The sequence below is a fragment of the Drosophila pseudoobscura genome, chromosome X (genome assembly GCF_009870125.1).
Source record: "Drosophila pseudoobscura strain MV-25-SWS-2005 chromosome X, UCI_Dpse_MV25, whole genome shotgun sequence".
In the NCBI taxonomy this organism is placed as follows: Eukaryota; Metazoa; Arthropoda; class Insecta; order Diptera; family Drosophilidae; genus Drosophila; species Drosophila pseudoobscura.
The window spans coordinates 65,578,513-65,599,999 of NC_046683.1; the positions used below are offsets into that span (position 1 = coordinate 65,578,513).

Sequence of the window (21,487 nt, forward strand, 5' to 3'; positions counted from 1 at the left end):
CCTCTGCATCAGAGGCAGTGAGGCACAGGGGCACGCCTGCGCACGCACACACCATTGAAATTTGTGTTCATTTTTTCCAATTTTACCGTTTCGGTTCTGTTCTATTCTGTTAGTTTTCCAGCACTCTGCCTAATGGCTTCTCCCGCTTGGGATCGGGATTGGGATTGGGATCTCAGGTTCCTGATATTTATGACTCCCTCCCTCCCTCCGTCTCTCTCTGCGCCGGAAATAGATTTGTAAGACTCCAAGTTTTCGGTCAAACAGGAGGTTTCAAACATCTTCTGTAGAAATTTGTGCCTGTGTGTGGCAGGCAGCATTTATTTCATGCCTATTGGAATTATCTATGGGGCTCTTATGGCACTTTCGTTTCGATCCTCCATATGGAGAGTAATTCAATCTTTCCCATGGACAGGAGAGAGAGAGAGCTAGAGAGAGAGGTCCGTTGTCATAATTCAACTGGTTGTTGCTGAGAAAAATACACATATTTGTGGTATTTGGGGGTTCGAGGGGTTGGAAAAAGGTGCGGGAGTACTGTTCAGGATGTAGTTTTCGTTCCGATTTATTTTGGAGCTGTATCCAACGATAAATCAATCTAAGAAATGTTTGTTGGCAGTCTTTTATATGTTTAAAATGGAGAACTCTCTAGAAGGTACTCTATAAAGAGTGTTTATGTCCAGTAACAGATAGATCCCCCTCTGGCTATCGATCTTGAATATATATGACCATTTTTTGTGTACTGTTTTGTACTTTTCCAACCCATGCATCATTTGAAAGTCTTGTTTTATAGCCTTCCCAACAATCTTAATGTATATTAAGTATATCCTTGTGGTATGTATGTGGTATAGTCCCATGCAAATATAGCTTCAGAAATCTAAAATCGTATGTTTTTGAGCTGAATGAAAGAAGGCAAATTTATTTATTTACAAAAGAGTAGTTTAAGATCAATTCTGCGGTACAATATTAAGTGTAAGTGGACCTCAAGTTCACTTAAAAAAATGGATGTATCTCCATTCGTATGTTCGCATATAGATTTCTGCTTACTATGAAATACAGATATTGCAATTAAAATGATGTATTGATATTTTCAAAAAGTCCGCACAGCCGCGCCACATAAAATCGCTATCGATGCTGTGTAGAATACAGTGTAATGTACCATCTACAATGTATATTACATTTATTATACAGCTGAATGTAACATACACGAGACTCAACACGCGCTCTACATCCCATGTTTCGTTAAGACACAACTAGATGGCGCCATTTATAGGTGGCGTATTGGCTGTTCTGTTGAAAGTTTAGTCAAATGCGAAGATGTTGCGCCACATATAGTTGGTGCTACAACCATTTAGCAAATATTTGAACCATCAATTAGCTTTGGCGCTAAATGAAAACTTTTAAAATAAACTAATTTAAAATTTAAAAAAGCTTTAGCTCAACAAAAGCGGGAGGGCAGTGTGAGCGAGAGAAATATATATGCATTTAATAATCGAAAACCATCGAAATCAACTCTGTCGAACAGTGTTACTTATTTGTTTTGATTGAACATTTGATTGACGACACTTTTAACTCATTCTCTCCTCGTTACTCTTTTCTTCCGCCCACAGATAATCTATGGAGCCGATGGTCAGCCCGTTCGACCCGATTCGAAGCGCGGCCGCGGCAAGGGAAAGTCAGCCGGCAACGGCAATGCCGGTGCCAGTGCCACAGGCAATGGGACACCAACAACTGGGGTAAGTGGATGATGCTACTTGACGTTTATTCCGTTTATCCTTTGTGGCACAGTTCTTCAGTTAAGTCTGCGGATCCCCTAATTTGCCTCCAACTGAATCTCTTTCTTGCCACCATTCGAATCCCTTTTTCGCTCCACCATTCGAACAGAACACCTCCTTTGGCTCCATTCGTATCCCCACTTTGGCTTTCGTTCGTGGGAACGGAACTAATTAAGTCACGCGACGACACGACAGAATGTCTGCGGTTGTGCCCCAGCAGAGTGCCCCGGTGAATGGCTCTTTATGCGGCAACAACATTTTCCACGTCATCACGCCCTGGCATTGTCTGGCAAAAATCGTCGTCATCCTTAGCAGTGGCAGTGTGGCAGTCAGGCACTCGTCGCTGCTGTCGTTGCCGGGTTCCCCCAAAAGAGGCAGCAGCCGCCGTCCCAGACAGACCCAGACCCAGCCGCAGACCCAGACCCAGACCCGGGCATAATCTCCCGCCGCAGGCAGCAGACGCCGTTGCCGTTGCCGCCGCCGCACGTAGCTCTGGGGGTCACCACCATAAAAACCCAGCAGAAAAAAAGGCCAGGAATAAAGCGGGCAAAAACGGGCAACAGACAAAGTTACGCTGATGCGGCTCTTTCTCCCTCCATCTATCCATCTCTGTCTCTGGTTGTGGCTCTGACTCTGGCTGTGGCTCTGGCTCTTACTCTGACTGTGCTTCAAAGGCGGACCACTTGTGCAGCACAGAGCCACACAGAAAGCTGTATGCCACATGTCGCACGTAGAAGCCAAAGACACGAGACGCGAGACCCCAGAGCTCTGGCGCAGGAGAAGGCAGGCGGGGGGGGACGCGGCAAGCTACTTACTCGTATTGTTGCCACAGGGACTGGGGGACTCTGGGACTCCACCAGACCCAAAGGCAGACCAGGAAAAGCGCCAGTGGCAGAGTCAGTGGCGCTGCCATTGACTTTGACCTTAGCCCTTGGATGGTTCGGGGCAGGGGACGGATGATTCCCTTTTGCACAGCACGCAACATCCTTTGTGGCAGTGGCAGTGGCAGTGTCAGTGTCAGGGTCTCTGTCTGTCTACCGTTTGAATTTCAAGGTCGGCCCTGGGCCCGGACCCGGGCCTGGGCCTGTCGTAAAAAGTTGACACAAGTTAATATCCAATGAATGCCACAGATACACAGCCACAAGTGGCACGGCCATAGCATTCGAGTTTGAGTAAGTGGCATAATGATGGATGTAATGGTTTGGGGCTGTCAAACGGTTTCCGTGTGTGCGTATAAATATCCCAGGAAATGGAAGTATTTCAGGGACACAATCCACGTCCACTTCTCAGCCAAAAGAAAGACTTTCAAAACTCTCGAAAAAGGCCCTGAGAAATGTTTTCATACCTAAAATATATGTAAATTCAATTAAGTAACAAATTATATATATTTGATTGTATTTTACAGTCTTTAAAATACTTTTTTGAGTGAATTCTTGCCTTTTACTATGCCATTTTCCAGCATCGTGATGTCGCGACACGTGTGCCTCGATGGAAAATGGCTTGCAGCAGGAAATGGAAGAGTTTCCTTCGTGGAGAAGGCAATGTCTGGATTACAAAGGATATACAGCCCCTTTAACACACGATATTCCAGAGAAGTTGATGAACTTTTAGGTCATTCTTCTGGCTCCGAATCCGAAGTGGCTTCCAAGTAGATTTCCCCGACTCACCGTGTGATTTGTTGTACAAGCCACAGCCACAACTTGTGGCAGCAGCAGCAACAGCTGTGGCACCAGGACCGTACGACCGTGGGACCGTGGGACAGGGTGTAATCGTCAATGAAGCGTTGATTATGTCATCATTGCCACACGACTCACCACCAGTGACTCCCCGGAGTGTGTGACACACACACACATGGGCTTCGGAGTGGCAGAAAAAGGCAGAAGTGGCAGCAGTGGCAGAGAACAGAAGACATCCACCCAAGTGGCGGCGGCAGGCAGTCCTCTGGCTCTGGCTCTGGCTCTGACTTTGACTCTGACTGTGGCTCCATAAAACCCGCAACAAGTTGCCTTCCGAACCTTCCATCCGCTGTCTGGCAGCAGCCAAGTGGCTGCGTCTCTCTCTCTCCCTCTCTCTGTGTGTGTGCCACAGTCTGGTTCCTGCTCCTGCTTGGTTGCATGCCTCCAATGAGTGGAGCAGGGCCAGGCCTGCTCTGCCTGGAGCCGCCTCGACATTGAACAGCACACGATGGCAGCAAAACGTTCTTTAAGTTTTGTGGCATCCCCGACTCTTGGCTTCCAGAGACTTTGTCTGCAGCAGCATCCCCTCCCCCTCCCAGTCCGCCCTCGCTCCAATCTCCTGGCTCTGTGCAACATTTGCAAAGTTTTCCTTTAGCTGTTGCCACAAATCTGTGTCTGTGTTCGGGGGGAAAGTAAAGTGCTGTTCGGCTCTGCTCTGTTCTGTTCTGCTTTTTTTTGTTGTTGTTGTTTTCTTTTCGGTGGCCCAGTGACACGGACACGAATGCGGATCCGGCACGGTGTGGCACGGGTGTGCCACTGCAGTTTTTCCTTGTTGCTGTTGCTGCCAAAATCCAGGTCGCGATGCTGCCTCCTTGCCTCCTCCCAGCCTCCCAGCCTTCCAGCCTCCCAGCAGCATATGACCTTTCAGCGCCTGGCTCTGGCTCTGGCGCTGGCTCTGTCGCTGGCTGCAATGCAAAAACAAAACGCAAAAGAAAGGAAAATCCATTGGCAGACGAGACCGGGACAAGCCCCGAATGCTGCCTGCCACATGGCCAATGCCATTGCCATGACCATGACTCCTACTCTGGTGGCATGCTTTGACGCCTGCAACGCGGCCGCGGGCTCCGTGGCCTCCACGGCCTTCATGTCTGGTTGCAGCTACCAAAACACACACACATTTTTGGGGGCGGCCCATTGTTTGGGAGAGGTCTGGACCTCCAGCTCTGGCGCTCTGTTGCTCTGGTGGTGCCACAGTCACGCGCCCGTTCCCGGTGCCACAGCGAGTCAGAGGCCAAATGAACGGCCCTGTCCGTTGGTCAGCAACTTGTTACACTCTCTTTTTGTCTCTGTCTCTGCCACCACTCCCCCATCCAGCGCTCTCTCTCTCTCTCCCCCTATATCGTTGTACAAAATCTGCATATGGAATGCGGCTGGAATTTGTCATCCGCCAGGCCTTCAGCCTCCAAAGGCTTACACTGCACTACAAGGCAAATGTTTGACTCAATTTTTGGCCACATTTCCATTGAGCGAATGAGGGAATCATCTTTGAGTAAGTTTGGTAGAGGATGCTGGAAAACCTGAAATACCAAAGGAAACATTTTTATAACCGATACTCAATAAGAGTATATATAATCAATAGCGGAGTCGATTGAGCCCTGTCCCTCTGGCCGTCTGTCCATCTATAAGACTATGAGAGACTCCTGTGATAGGAACACACCTCTTCCGTCCCCACAAAGGACGAAAGTCTGTGGCATTCACAATTTGATATAATGCAGTATCATAGAGAATGGCCATATCTATCCGAGTGCCGAATCTGGATCAGATCGAATCGTTATTATAGCCAGAAGGAACAAATCAATTGGCAGTGGCCTCTGGCTGTTTCTGTCTCTCTCCCACACACTCTGCGCCCTCTGGCGGAGAGTAGCAGGACCGCCCTAGTATCGGGCATGAATGTAGATTCGCGGTCCCTTTCCCCCTTCCCACCGTGCAGTTTTCACCCACCATTCGGGGGACATTCGGTGGATTTTGTAGGCCAGTGTAATGGATATTTTTCATTGGCAAATGTGCATTTTTTTTGCGCAAAGCCCTGGCTAGTCCACCCACCTTCTGTGTTGCATGCATTTTTGTTTGTTTTTGTTGTTGTTGGGCGCTGCGTTGGCGTTTGTCCAGCTCTGGGAATGGGGCCGGGGCACCAGCGCCATGCCACGACATTCTCTAGAGGGGCGGCAATTAGTCAACACATGCCCCATGCGATGCAATCGCGCCTGTCACAATGTTTGGACATGGACATGGACATGGGCATGGGGCAGAAGGAGGAGCACGGCCTGTGGCGACTTCAATTGGTGGTGCCGACCGACCCGTGCACTTAACGTCTAATTAGGCGCCGCAATCGCTGAAAAGCCGCTCAACGGGTTCCACCATTCGGTGCCCCTGCCACCTGCCGCCTGCCGCCTGCCACAATGTCAAAGCGAAGGCTCTCTTTAAGACTTTGGCCACACCTTGGCCATCACTCAAAACAAACAGAGAGGAGGAGGAGGAGGAGGAGGAGAGGTAGAGGAGCAGTTGCCAGACATAATCGTAAATGCCAACATGCCCCAACATGCTGTGGCGCCAAGGCGGCTACCTCAGTGGCACACACCAGACCCGAGGCCCGGTCCCTGGCCCGGGCCCGGGCCACTGCCGCACCACCAACCGTGACAGCAGCAGCAACAGATGGAGGGGACGCGACTCCTACGTGCGATGGCGATACCAAGAGCTTACATACAGCTCGTAAAAAACAGAGCCACGGGCCTGTGGCAGCAGGCAGCAGTCGGCAGGCGGCAGTCGAGAGTCAGACAATTTGTCGTCCAACTGTCCGCATTGGAGGCAGCCCACCGCCATTCGAGGTAGCACAGGCAGCAGCCACTGCCACTGCCACTGCCACTGCCATGGCCACTGCCACTGCCACTGCCACTGCCACTTGCCACTTGGCACTTGGTGATGTCCCAAACTGTAAGAGGAGAAGGCGACTTTTGGCAGCACGCAGCACGTGAGGCAGAGGCAGGGGCAGAGGCAGAAGCAGAGGCAACCAGTCCCGAGTACCGAGTACCGGGGTCCCTTGCCCCACTGCCACACACAGCTCATGTTGCGGTTTGTGTGCTGCTGCTGCTGCTTCTGCTTCTGCTTCTTGTTCATCGTTATGAAAGACTGAGCGGACAGACAGACAGACAGGCAGGCAGAGACGATCCCCGTGTGGGTCTTAAGTCGAACAATGAAAGCGCTGAAAGCAGCGGCCACGCAACAGGCAACAGTTGGCTGCCACTGCCACTGCCACATCCATGGGAACGGACGGGACATACGCCCCAGCCCCAGTCGCAGCCCCAGCCGCAGCCCGCGGCGCCTCTTCATTGAAATCCAAGCCAAGTGGAGGGCAGCAAAAAAAAAAGAAACGACAGCGACACAGCCAGGCGGAGAGGGAGATGGACGGGGGGGAGGGGGCGTTGGCCTTCCTCGGTTACGGGCCAAGTTCAAGGTCTACGCTGTGGCAGTGGCAGTGGCAGGCAGGCAGCAGGTCAAGGTCGTCGGTCCGGGGCAGTCAGTGCCATAAAAATACCCTCAAAAAGGGAAACGTATACAAAAAAAAAGGAGGGCGAAAAAAAAGAAACAAGGACAAGTGGCAACAACTTCGTCTTCGTCTAATAAAAAGGCCAATGAGCTTCATTACCGGCGAGGCAAAAGGGACGAAGGACGACGGACGAAGAAGGAAGAACGGTTAATGTTAACCCTTTTTCGGTTGAATGTCCTTGCCGGTGACTGGTGGCTGGTGACTTCTGCCGCCCTCCCCCCCGCCTGCCACGCGCCCGCACTTGACCCTTTCTGCTCCCCAGAGAGGAAAGAGCCGCTCAGCACAACATTGTTGCTGCTGCGACAACATCCTTGAGGCAGTCAACCTACACACACACACACACACACACAGAGGGAGAAAAAAGGTCCTGTCCTGTTCTGCCTGCCGAGTATCCTTGTGGATGGCAGAGCCGTGTCGTCAACCTTTTGTGCGCCGCTGACTCGTAACTTTTTTTCCATTCTTTTCCCGGTTTTTTGCGTCTCTCCTTTTTGTGCTGGCTCTGCCGCTGGATCTGCCTGTTGCGGCATTTGCATGTCCTTTTTGGGGCGTCCAAAGCGTCTGCCGGTCGTCTGCCTGGGATATCCCCGAGAAAAAGGTTTCCCTCCCAAAAAGTTGATTGACCTTTTTCTCGGAACTGCTGCCATGCGTCTCTGTCGCGTCTCAGACTTGAGTTTAATTATTTAAGGAATTTCCCACAGAGAATTTAAATTCAATTTTCCCTTCTTTCTTTTTTTTGGGCAGTACTTAGTTGCCGTTTGCTTAATTAATTTTCTTTTGGGGCGCTACACGACAATGGAATTTACAGCACACACACACACACACCAACACAGGGAAAAGCACTTCCGTTTCCGGACAAAAGCAGGCTCCCAAAATTGCAGCAATAAATTTGAAATTCAATTTAAAATGAACATAAATTGCTTCAACTTTCGAAGCTTGTCATTTTTACAACTAACACATACACAGGCACACAGGCACAGGGGCACACACACACACAGGGGCACACACACACAAATATACATCTACATAAATCGCATTAAGCGCTTTAAGGCACAAAATGCTGTCATAAAAATCGTTTGCTCGTTAAGTTCTTGTACGCTTTTTTCTTTTTTCTTTGTTTTTTGTTTTTTTTTTTTGCTTTTATTTACTGCTATTTCGCTTGTCTTACGCGCCACTGCTCCACCCACCTACCACCCGCCCTCTCAGCCACACCCACAACGCAATGCCACCCCCCAACTACCGATTCCACGGGGCGTACATAATGGCAAAACCCAGAGCCCAGAGTCAGAGCCCAGAGTCAGAGCCAGAGCCCGAGCTACAGCTTCAGCTTTTATATAAACTTGATAAATGTGCAGGACGGACACACATACTTCACACTCTATATACACACACACACACACACACACACACACATACATATGTATATATGTGTGTGTATATAGCTGCATATATATTGGGCAAAAAGTAAGCGAAGAAAATGAAAGAAAAACACTAGACAAGAAAATTGAACTCAATTGATACCCAGCAAATAGGATTTCCAAAAGGACAGTGGAAGAGGATTTACCTTTTCTAGAGAGGGGTGGGTGGGGAGGGGGCTGGGTGTAATTGAAACGTAAGGAGTAGGGTTCTGGTGTAGGGACGAATGATTGGAAATACATGCATCTTTTAAGCTACAAAAAGATTTCGGATTTTGGTGTTTCATCATTTAAGATTTTCCATTTGGAAAACTGTGAGAAGACTACAATGTATTTGTACCAAAGAAAAGACTACAATGCCTTTGTAGGCGTACTTTTCTTAGATATATATATGTATATATATCTCAGATCTCCATAGAAATAAATAATATTAATTGGAAAAAAGGAAAATAACTAAAATCGGAATGAAATCAATTGATTTTCTAATATATAAACAGTTTTAAGGAATCGTTGGATGACAAAACAAATTTAAAATTTAAAAAAAATATATTTTTATTAATATTAAATAAAAAAAAATATTTTAAATTAATAATTTTACAAATCTGATAAGATGGTGGAGAAAATACGGATATTTTATAAAACTAAGGAATAAAGCTAGAATGGTATGAAGTATCAGCTTAAAGGTTCATGTATATCGATATCAGCATAATAATCGATAATAATCGATCACTAACTAAACAATCAAATATCGATGAGCACTAGGCCGTTCAACCCTTTGCCCAGCAAGCAACCTTCCAACCTGAGCATACCCCACCGCATACCCCTCTGTGTTCCAAGGGGTAGTTGCTGTGCCACGACAACGGCAACGACGACGACGACGACGACGTCGATTGGAGATGGCGGTGGGCGGTGGCGGTGCGCGATGGGCGATGGGCGATGACTATGGCAGCAGTGGAGCGGCAGCAGTAAAGCTTTTTCAATTGCCACCCCCCACACACAAATGCGCGTCTATAATGCCTTATATAAACCAGCTCTCTCTCGCTCTCTCTCTCTCTCGCTCTCTCTCTACCCATGCATACATGTGTACATGCATATGTGTGTGCATGTGTATGTGTCTGTCTGAGTTCAGCTGAGGTTGAGGTTGGGTTTCGAGAGAGTGGGGGAGGTGCAGGGGCTTCGCCATTCGCTTTAATTTTGGCATGCATTAAGTGCGATCCTGGGGGTTGTTTCCTACCGTTACTATTATTATTATTATTATAATGACGTAGATATTTTTACTATTCAATTGCTATATTTTGTTTGATTTCGTGGCTTTAAATATTTTATTGCCTACTTATGCGGGCATTTTCCTGGTAATTGCCTCGCAGGCGGCCGAATTTGCACTTGCATTTGATGTTTTTGATGTTGTTGTTGATGTCCGCCCTCTTGCTCTGTGACTCTACCTCTCTCTTCCCCACATGAAGGTGGCCAGACAGACAGGAACGCGCACACACACACACACACGCGCGCGCACACACGGATGCATAGACAGAGGCTTTGTCTGCGATTAGGTTGCAACAACCCTTAAAATGCCTCCCTGCATTGCTCATACGACACGTTGTGCGCTTCTGCTTTCTACTTTCGCCATTTCTCCACGCACTCCACCACACTCCCTGCCGCTTTGCTTCTCTTTTGCTTTGTTTTGTCCGTCGCCATCGCCGTCTTCTCGGCGCAGTCAACTTTTTGCACTCACACACACACACACACACACACGCCTGACCGGGAACTAATTTTCTTTGTTTTTCAATATTTTCTACACTCCCTGCAAAGATGCGGGGTAGCAGCATCGTCGTCTGTCTGCCCCAAGCCCCAACCGCTTTTAGAAGAAGGATTGGGGCGGGGGTGGGGGGGAGCAGACATCAACGTCAGCCAAAAACGGTCATAGACATGCCCCTCAAACTTCGTGTCGCAGGCCCCAAATTGAAAATGCACGGCTCTGCTCTGACTGATTGGAGGGGGATCCGTCTGGTGTCTGGCCTCCGGTCTCCTCGTCCGCTTTTGTGGCCGTGGCTGTGCCTGTGCCTGTCTAATGCTTATTTGATGGCATTCGCTAATTGCTTGATTAGCCATGCGCTTCCCACGCACTCCACGCACGCGGCCGCAGCTTCAAAGGAACACGCATTTGCAGAGGGGAGGGCGAGGGGGAGGGGGACAGCAGGCACAGGGCGATAAGCCTTGAAAGAATTAAGCATAAATTATAATTATTAAAGGAAACAGGAACACACACACAAGAGAGGCATGGGTTGGGTCGGGCACCAGGCACACGCCCAAAGATCACGACCAAAGGGCGTGACACCCAAAAGACATACATAAGAAACGTCAAATAGTCGAAGGGAAGGAGCCAAACCGAAGCCTTAGATACACTCTCAGAAACTTAAACAAAAGTTTTTCCTACGAACACGCAGCGATTTTTACTCTAGAATGTCTGTACGAGCATATGAATCGATGCTATTCGAAATGGAAGCACGTTCAATCATGTTCAGCCTTTTCAAGGGCAGTACATGCCTGAGCCAGAGCCAAAGCCAGAGCCAGCGCCAGAGCTTATCAGCAAAGATCATAAAAAGCATGAGATGAAGCAAAACAAAGCGAGAGCGAGAGCGAGAGCAACGACAACGCGAGAGAGCAGAACGATCGAATGCAGCAGGCAGGTAGGCAGGCAGGCAGGCAGCTTTAAGCTCTGTCTGAACTAGGCAACGCTTTCGTCAGAGCAGCGCATTCGTCAGGGCAACGCATTCGTCTGGGCAAAGCATTCGTCTGGGCTCGGCAGCGTATACGAATGGTCAGCGTTTTCGGCTATTTACTTAGCCATCGGCAAGCCATTAGGAAACACCTAAATACAAATCTATTTATGGGAATTGTTCAACTGTTTAGCCAGCTTCGGCTGGCTCGTTTGGACAGGGCTTCAAGTCAGCAGCAGAAGAAACCCAACAGCAAAAACCACAGCACAAATGCAGCCACGAAAAAGTATTCTCAATATTTGCGCTGCATTAAATTTCATTTTACTTTACTTCTCTCCTGCGCTCTCCCGCTCAGAGAAGCAAGAGAGGAGCAGCAGCAGCAGCAGCAGCGGCAGCAGCGGGCACATAAATTACAGAAAAACAACAACAACAGCAGCAGCAGCAAAAACAGTAAAGCAAAGCAAAGAAAAACATGGAGAAAAATGAAAATGATAAATTGCAAAACTGCACATAATTATGCAATTAAAGTTCGACGTTGTAAAAGATGTGATGTTGTAGTTGTACTTGTGCATTCCTCGTCTTCTTCGTCTACTTTTTCTTTTGTTCATTCTTTCTATGGCTTTTATTATGGCCTGCAAAGGCCAAAACCAGAAGCGGGCCACAAAAAAAAACAACCTACTACCAGCGGACTTTTGTTTTTGCTGATTGTTGCCACTGATTGTTGTTCTTGTTGCACCAAATGTAAGCAGTGCCGTGCCACAAGAAATCTATAACCAGCTGGCGAGGAGAGCGTGTGAACTTTGTGATAGAGCGACAGAGAAAGAGATAGAGAGAGAGAAAACTTTCTACCAATTAAAGAATAATTTTCAATTAGAACTAAATCTTTCTAAGAAAACATTCGGATCCAAAAATGAGGATTATTATCACATGAACGTGTACCAAGTGCCACAGTGGGGCAGAAGCATTCAAGGGTACTGCAAAAAAGAAAGCCACTCCCAGAATTCGTTCATTTCCAGGCCAAACTTTTCCTTACTTTTCCCCGAAGCTTACAATTTTCATCAGTCGCAACCAATTTCAAAAAACCCCAAGTAAAAATCCCATTATCAACTGAAGAGCACAGCACACAAAATGCATTTAATGTGGAATTATTTTCATTTTATTCGCCATTTCCCCACACACACACACACGTGCACATGCACATGCACACACACAAACACACATCGTAGTGTTTGTAAAAAGTAAAGAAAACTACGAATATTTTCCGTATGCACGCCCAATTTAAAATTAATTGCCAGACACAAAAGAACACTGCGAAAAATGATGATGACAGCGGGTGGTGGACGGGGGAGGGGGTGTGTGAGTGTGTCCTGGCTGTGCACTGAAGTATGCATGCAGAAAATTAAAATTAATAATTTATATATTTAAAGAAGGGAGCCAGTAAAGGAGGGAGGGAGTGAGAGAAGACAGAGCGACAGAGAGGCAAGATATGTCCGTTGGTTGGACGAAAATAAATAAAGAACATGAAAGAATTTTATGGGTTTTATTGCGACCACGAGGATAACACCACCACCCACCACCCACTCCCCCACTACTCCCCCACGCTACTCAAAAACCAGGATTTCGAGAGAGAAACTATTGAAAAGATACCCCACATTACAGCAGAGAAAAAGGAACGATTTTTCACCGGTTGGGGATAATATTTTTAGTAGATTTACAAATGTTGTCTTCCTTTTGATCTCCAAAAAACCCTGGCAAACCCCTTGTACCCCTTTCGAGGATCGGGGGCTCCGGAAGTAAAAGGAATTCTCATTTTACACCACCATTTTGTATTGCCATTAAAAATAGACGCCAATGTAAATACAAGGAAAAACAAATAAAACGCGACAACAGAAAGCAAACAAATTAAAAAATTATTTTTCATAATTGAGCAGCAAACCATCAGCCCCTCAAGCCCTGCCCCCCAAGCCCTCTCTCCTGCCTGCCCTGCAAACAAAGGCGGGACCCCACAGAGGCGGGTGGGGGGGGGAGGCGAAAAACGTTCAGCAAATTGCAGTAAATTATAGGGCTCTGACCTAAAAGGGGGCGTGCTGCGTGCTGGGGAGAGGGAGAGGCCAACACGGGTCCGAAAGATTGACAAGTTTGTTAAGGCTGTGTCTTGTGGGCGTGGCAAGGGTTTGGATAGGCCCTGCCTAATGGGTGTATGGGGGGGAGGGAATTTCTTGGAAATCGTTTAAGGAAACATTCAACAAAAAAGGGAATTTCTTGGAATTTATGAATTGAAAACTCTTTTGGTCTTGATATTGGAAAAATCCATAGATCATAATGACTTTTTCCCTATAGAGGTGGGCAGACCACAAAGAAAACAAAGCCCCAAACCCGAAAACTGCCAAAAACTGGAAATTTCCATTTCCATTAACATTAAAAACCCCCACCGCAAAAACCACCCGAAACAACCCTTTTTCTGTAAGGGCACCCCTGGCACTCACGCACACTTACACACACACACACACACACACTTGGACACTCACACAGAAGAAAAATGTGCCGCATTTCATTTCATTTGACTAAAATTCCAATTCACTTGAAAAACAAACAAAAAAAATGTGAATATTTTGCATATATTTTGTGTGTGTGTGTGTGTGTGTGTTTAACATTTTTTTGAATGTTTGTTTTCCTCTATTTTGCATTAAGGAAAAGCGTACAACTTTTTTTTTTGTGCCAGAAATTCCAGGCAGCCAATAATAAAAAATATAAATAAAATGGGAAAAATAAGGAAAGAAACAAAAAAAAATAATGTTGGCCATAAAAATTGTTGCTTATGGATGGTACAGGGGTGCACGACTGGGGAGCGAGGGGGGTGGGGGCTATTCACTTCAGGTTTATAAATAATTCATCCGAATTGCGCGTACAAGAAATTAAAAAAAAAAAACGAGAATACCGTAAAAGAAAAGGCAAAAGACGGCAGGAAAAACTTTGAGGAAGCTTATTGATTTTCTTATGTGAAAATTGGGGGGGACCCCATGCCCATCCCCATCCCCTTTCCCTTCTCCTCCATCCTTTTAAAGACTCGAAAACCGGGGCGAGGCCGAAATGGAAATGAAAATGTAAAAATAAAGGCAATTTTTATTGCAATTTGCATGAATAAACTATAAAAAAAATAAATATAAATATAAACATAAATAATGTGTGTGTTGCCACAGTTACAACAAACAAATAAACAAATAAACAACAAACAACAACAATAAAGGCAACAAAAAACAAAACAAAAATAATCGTAGAAAAACTCACGGGGGCAAAAAGAAAAAAAACAGGCAGACAGCAGTAGGAAAAACTATAAGAAAAAAGTAGGGAAAAACAAAAATAAATAAACGAAAATTGTTTCTTTGCCCCAGCCCCCCCCAGCCCCTAGCCCCCCGAAACCAAGTGGAAATCAAGAAAAATACCAAGAAGAAGAAGAAGCAAGAAAAAAACAAGGAAAATGTTGTGCTGGAAAAGCGAACCGAAGAGAAAATAAAATAAATTGCATCATAAAAACGGGCCGAAAGTCGGGGGGGGGGGGGGAGATGGCAATTGTAGGAGAACCAGAAAGAGATGGCCAGAAGAGGAGGAGGAGGAAGAGGACGCAGGAGAAGAGGAAGCACAACGAGCAAGTGGGAAAAGCCGAAGAAGAAAATGCTGAAGAAGTAGCAGAAGCAGCAGTTAAATTAGAATTTTATGCAAATGAGATATATTTATAGAAGAGATAAAACAGAAGACGAAGGAGGCAGAGGGAGAGAGCAGCAACAATAGGCGAAAGAAGAAAAGAAGAAAAAACTGGAAAGCAAAATGCAATCGAAGTTTGAAGAAATCGTGTGCCTACCATTTTCCATTTACCCATTAATTATGCATCTAAAAACCATATCAAAATGTTAATAAGTCTGGCAAATATTTTGCAACACAAGAATGCCATAGAAGAAATACCTATCTTTAAACGGGGCGTGGCATTCGCTTGCCCCACTTTAAAATCAGAAGCGCTACTTGGGGTTTTCCCCCTCAAAGAATGGCGGGCTTTCAATCGATTGAATGGCAGATGGACTAAGATTCAGTCTTTTCAGCGAACATACATTTGACTGGTGCAAAGAAGTGGTTCCTGGATGTTCTGGATGCCCAGTTTTGAGGGGTTTCAGATCCGATCAGAGAAGTGTTCCCTAAATTTGCAATGGTCAAACCCTTAGCTAACGAAAAGGTCCCCAATTAGGCTTAATTTCGATTCCAAAAGAAAAAATATATATCCTAAAATACTTGCTTCAATTATTTTTTTTTTCCATTATTTTCATCAACTTTTCATTTTATGGCTCAAAACTAAATTCCGAAAAAAAAACTTTATGCACACGCAGGAGAAAAACAAGCAGGGAAAAGTGCCGGCAAAAGGAGAAAAAAAAAGGTCCAAATAAAATAAAAACTAAATATGATACCGCCTAAGTGATATATGTATGTGCGCCGGAGTGGATGCCACACAGGGCCCGGCCGTGCCCCATAAGCCAGCTCTTTAGTTTATTTTTATTTTCTTGCTGGGTTCTCTCCGGCTGTAGGTGCATTATAACTTTGATAATTACATAACTTTTATGTGTATATGAAATCTCACAAAATGTTTGGCTGCACATTTTTGCCGCAGGATGCAGCAGGATATAGCAGCAGCAGCAGCAGCGGCGGCAGCGAAAGGGGGCCATGGATGGTATACGATGGTATAGGGGCTCTCTACCATAATAAATAAACGTAAATTTTGCATGTGGCGAGTTAATGCAAACACACACACACACACTCGCATACACGCACACACACACCAAAAGATACTCTCGCACACAGATACACGTAGGTGCACAGGGATAGCTTTCGGGATGGGGCTCTAGAGTGGTTCTAGGGGTCCAGGAAAATGTAAAATTAATGCATAAAGTTTTACAACAATAACGGGAATGGGAACGGGAACGGGAACAGCTACAGAAAATAGCAACAATGTCCACACAGCGACAGCCAGCCACTAAACTAACATGAGTCCGGGTCAGGGGTCAGGGGTCGGGCTGGCGACCGGGCACCCAAATAAAGACAGCCAAGTGCTGGGTGGAAAGAGACGGTTATTAAAGGAAAATATGAAGGCCGACAGAGAGGATGGATGGGCGAGGGGGAGCGAGCGAGAGCCTGATATTACGAGTGCTAAATAATGTTGATAAAAACCGGCATAGTTTATGTTTATTTTAGGTTTCCCCCGTACTTTATTTTGCGTAATTATCACAGACACAGAAACGGAGGAATAATGAGTGCGGGAGGGGGAGTAGCCAGGCAGCGGAAGTGCTAATGTAAATGTCAGGCAACCGGAAGACCGGCGGACCGGAAGTTGTTTCCCAAAAATGATGACAACTCAACATTCGGTCAATTCTGTCTTGACGAAATGTCATGGCTTCCCAGGAAGATGTGCACCAAGTGGCATAATTAAAACGAATTTCGTTGTAGAATTTAATATGCAACAGTTGTATTCCCATCGGCACGAGCGAGCGAAGGTAGTGATTCGGGTGTGGGCCAGTCCAGGGAGTCCCCAAGACTGGTATTTGTGAAGTTCTATTGGAAATTCTGGGATGTAACAATAGGGATTAAATGTGGAAGCTGTCTGGGTGGAGCTCTGGAATTCTGTAAGAAGCGGACTAGGCGAACCCAGGGTATTCCTTAGTTGTTTACCCGCTGCTGCACCTCTGCTTTCCCTCTGTATTGCCTGACTCTTCCAACACCCACACTCCCATGGCAGGGCTTATCTACAAACCAGATCAAACGAGATCCGCAATCCACAGCCCACACTCCACACTCCACAGTCCACAAGGCAGAGAAACAAAGAGCGACAAAGCGCGTCAGAGAGCAACGCAGCGCTCAAATTAAAAGAGAGTGCAAAAGAGTGCCGTTTGTTTGCCATCAATTCCATCTTCACGCGTCGTACGCACAGTTCTGTTGTTGTCGTTGTTTGTGCTTTTGTTTTTGCTGCTGCTGCTGCTGCGGCTGCTGCTGCTTATTGAATAATTTGATTGCAAAAGTTGATTGCATTTGGAAATTGTGTTTTGGCAAATAAAAGTTGGCGGCCAGGAAATAAATCAAACTGAATATAAAAAAGGGACTCCCGCAGCGGGGGGTGGAAGCGAGCAAGCGAGCGAGCGAGCGAGAGCGCAGGTGAGGTGTGCGGACCGACCGCAATATTTGCTTGTCTCTCCTCCGCCTCCTCCGCCTTCGCTGCCAGCCCATTTTCATACCCTGTGCAGGGAGGGTACGATCGAAAAGCTTTGGGCTTTGGAATACTTCATATATGTTTTCCATGCCATTTACCCTGCGATCTTCCAGGGTATCCAATACTTTGGGAGCACCCGCCAGTGGGCATTCCTTTCTTGTTTTTTAATGACGTTACGCCCGCTTCCTTTTGGGGCCACGAAAAAGCGCATAAAGAAGATGGAGAATATTTTTATTTAAACTCCTCGATCCATTTCAATTGAATTCGCTTTGCCGTCGTGTGGGTTGCTGGCGAATGGTGTGGCTGGGGCTGTGCGGAGGGGGGAGGGGACTGGAACGGGGGCTGGGCCTGCACGTTTTTGCTCTTCTTCTTCTTCCTCTTCTTCTTCATTTGGCTCCTTTTATTTTTATTATATTTTTGCTGTTGTTGTTGTTGTAGTTGTTGTAGTTGATGGTTGCGCATCGAAGAAGTATTTTTAATTTTCTGCCTTTTGCACTTTTCTCAGCTTTCAGTGTTTTTACCGGGCCATAAAAATCATAAAAATAAAAACCCAAAAAGAGCGAGCAGGCAGCGTGGCAGCGGGGCAGGGGCAGCGGGGCGGCGTGGCAGAGGGAAAACGAAAACGAAAATGGAAACGTGTACGAAATTTTGCGATTTTAATTAAATGATATGAAAATTGCAAGCAGCAGTCGAGGAAGAAGCGAGAAAAATAACAAGAGAGAAGAGAACAGAAGAAGATGGGTTTTTGCGGTGCCAAAGAGAGAGCGGGAGAGTGAAGGAGAGCGAGGGAGTGCTTTGCTGGCTGTGTGGGCGTATGTAGGTGTGGCCGCGCCCAGTTCCTTCCTGCCTTCGGTGGGCGGAGGGGGGTGGGGGGGATTGTCTCTTTTTGAGCGTGTTTCATGTTTGGCAATTATCCTCTTCCTTGAACTTTGTTTCGCAACTGCAGTTTAAGGGCGGCCAGGGATGTGGAGAGAGCGAAAACTGCATAATGGAACCCAACATTGAATTATATGATGTGTATATATTGACCCCACCACCACCACCACCCCCCTCCCCATTCACCATTCCCCATAAAAATAACAGAAAATTCCACCATGAAAAAAGGAATGGGGAAATGGGGGAAAAACAACTCGAAGATGAAAACGCAGAGAGAAAAACAAACACCACACACAGACCCACAGCAATATTAAAAATGTTACTCTCTCTCTCTCTCTCTGTGTGTGTGTGGGAAAATAGTAATAATAATAATAATACAGTGGTCCCCCCTCTGGGAGAAAAATCCAAATTTGCAGGTCTCTAAACTTTTCTGGAGGAGTTTACGATGAAAAACTATCGGATAAATATGGAGATCTTTTCGCTCTCATTTGTGGCCTGGAATTTCCCATTTTCTGAGCGACCACTGTAATAATATAAAATGGCGTGGGGGGGGGGGGGACGGTAGGGCAATGTGCACTTTTCTTGTTGGTCTTGCCGCCCCCGCCGCCCCTCCCCTTCCCGCGCTCTGCCATACACAATATATATTCTCTGTTGGTGTTGTTGCCGTCGTTTTTATGGCTTTAGTTTCGCTTCCAAGGCAGGATCCCCCCCTTCCATTGCTCCGCTGCTGCTGCTGCTGACCCCAACAACAACAACAAAAACAACAACAACATTTAATGGAACATTAAAAGCAGCTTGCGCTGCCACCCCCCCAAGTCCAGCCCACAAAATGTTGCACAGCTCGACGAAAACTTTGAAATTAAAAGCGAAAACTGTGTGCTTCGTGTTTGTGCAACAAGATGTTGCATTTAGTGAAAAGCAACATTTGAATATTCATTCCACTTGATGGTTAATTGTCTGTGTGCCCAAGGGTGCCAGGGCGCCAGGGCGACAGGGTAGGGGGGGGGCTTGAGATACGATTACGAGTCCTGTGGGATGGTTATAGCAGCAGGCCAAAACGGCAGGTCTGGCTGTCCTTTTAAGTGTCTGGTTAAGGTTTTTATGGCAGGTATTATGCGTTCTTTAATGCTGGAAACAGAAATGGCCGAGGAGGCGCCCAACGACAAAGCTGCTCCTCCCCATTCTGCAGCAGAAACAAAACTTAAAAACAACTTAAAAAAAACCAAACAAAGTCAAAACCTAAATTTTTAATAGGTATCCAGCAACAGAATAAACTTTCATTAACAATTTTTGTATAACTCTCAGTTTTAGTTCTTGTAAAAAAAAAAGAAAATTAAAGGACAATCTTACGATAAAAAAAAAATATATATAATATTCTAAATTTTCATATATATACATATCATATATGTACATATCTGTTGATTACTGTACTTCTTGTAAAAAATGGAAAATTAAAGTTGAATTCTGAGTTTAAAAAAAATTATATCTAAATTTGTAAAATATGTATGTAAAAGATTCTCAATTTTAAAAATTAAAACTAATTTCATACATTTATGTATCTGTTGATTGTTACTTCTTGTAAAAAATGGAAAATTAAAGTTGAATTCTGAGCTTAAAAAAAATATATAAATTTGTAAAATATATTTATGTATGTAAATGATTCTAAATTTTAGTGTTTTTTCTTCAAAACAAAAATGGAAATTGCTAGTCTGTAATCCTTTTTAAAAAGATACTTTTTTTTTATAACTAAAATCAAAAAATATGATTTATTTTGTAAATCAGAAATTGCTCCCAATTTCCCAGATTGGCATCCCTGGGATACCTGATTATGGATTCGCTCTCCATGGTTTAGTGCGGGTAGTGGGGAAGGGGGACTGCCGGCACCCTAAAATGCCTACTAATTCCGTCTAATTCTTCTTAAGTTACAATCGCAAAATACCACGTGGGGCACCTGCATTGGTGTGTGTGAATTTTCCAATTTACTTGCGTGTGTGTGTGTGTGTTTTATGTTTTGTTCTTTTGTGCCCCAAATTGTATTTTTAATTTAATTTTACTTTTAAATCAAAAGCTTGCTGCCGCCTCCCCAGGCCTCCTCAGGCCTCTCCCCCTCCCCTCTCCCTCGGTCGCTGCGTCTTTTGCTTTTCTTTCTTTACTTTTTACACTTCTTGGATTTTACTTTTGTTTTCGCTGCTCTTCTGCTTCGTTTGCTTGTGTGTGTGTGTGGGTGGAAGGGAGATGCAAAAAGCAAACTAATCAAAAAATTCAATTTCCTTGGAAAATTTAATTTTGCTCAGGGAAAATTCAATTTGCTTGTGCCTTGCGTCTTCGTTTCTTTTCTTTTTTGTAGCTTTTTGTTGAGAGCTTTTCCTGGGCAAGGGGGGGGCGTTGGTTGTGGTTGCGGAGGTGGAGGTGGGGGTGGAGAGAGTGCTTCTCGCGGCTCCCTTCAACAGTTTTGTGTGTGTGTGTGTGTTGCATGTGTGTGTGATAAATTGTTCCCTTTTGTGTAGGAAATTTTCGCCGTTTCTTTGGCCAAAGATAAACATTTCGAAATTTGTTATCAACCAATTCTTTTGTTGTTCGCCCAATGCCACTCCTCGCCTTCTTGCCCCGCTGCATGCGTGTGTGTGTGTGTGTGTGTGTGCACCTCAAAGTATGCAGCACATTCTTTTCGGTTTATCATTTAATTAATATTTATGCGGATTATAATGAAGCCGCCTGCCGGAGCAGGGAACGGCACGGGGTCCGCCCCAGCAAAGGTCACGGCCAAAAGCAGCTAAGGCAAAAAAACCAGCCAACAGCGGCCACAGCAGCAACAACAAGTTGCCCCGGCCAGCTGCAACTGCGACGGCAACTCGCCTTGACTCTGGGTTGGAGGCTCTGGCAACAATGCCACAGCGGCAGTGGCAGCAACAAACTGGAAACAAGTTTTCGAGCTGCTGGCTCTGGGCGCGATTTAAACATATTTTTAGCCCCACTCACACACACACACAGCCCAGATGCACACACACACACACAGATACAGAGACACCACAATTGCATGCATATCAAAGAAAAGAAACGAAAACTAGCTACGGGGTAAAAGCTCCTTAGATACCACACACACACACACACACACACACACACATATATATGTACCCTTAAAGATCGAACGTTTATCTAAGATCATGGTGCAATTTTTTGGAATATTTT

At 45.8% G+C, this 21,487-nt stretch overlaps 1 protein-coding gene across 1 annotated transcript in view; it reads left to right on the forward strand.

Annotated features, from left to right (window-relative positions):
* The window catches only part of Tet (Ten-Eleven Translocation (TET) family protein), a 101,957-nt gene that overhangs the window by 21,275 nt on the left and 59,195 nt on the right, over window positions 1–21,487 (forward strand). The window contains 1 exon segment of the mRNA XM_033384203.1: window positions 1,605–1,730. Within this exon segment, the coding sequence (XP_033240094.1) occupies window positions 1,605–1,730 (126 nt within the window).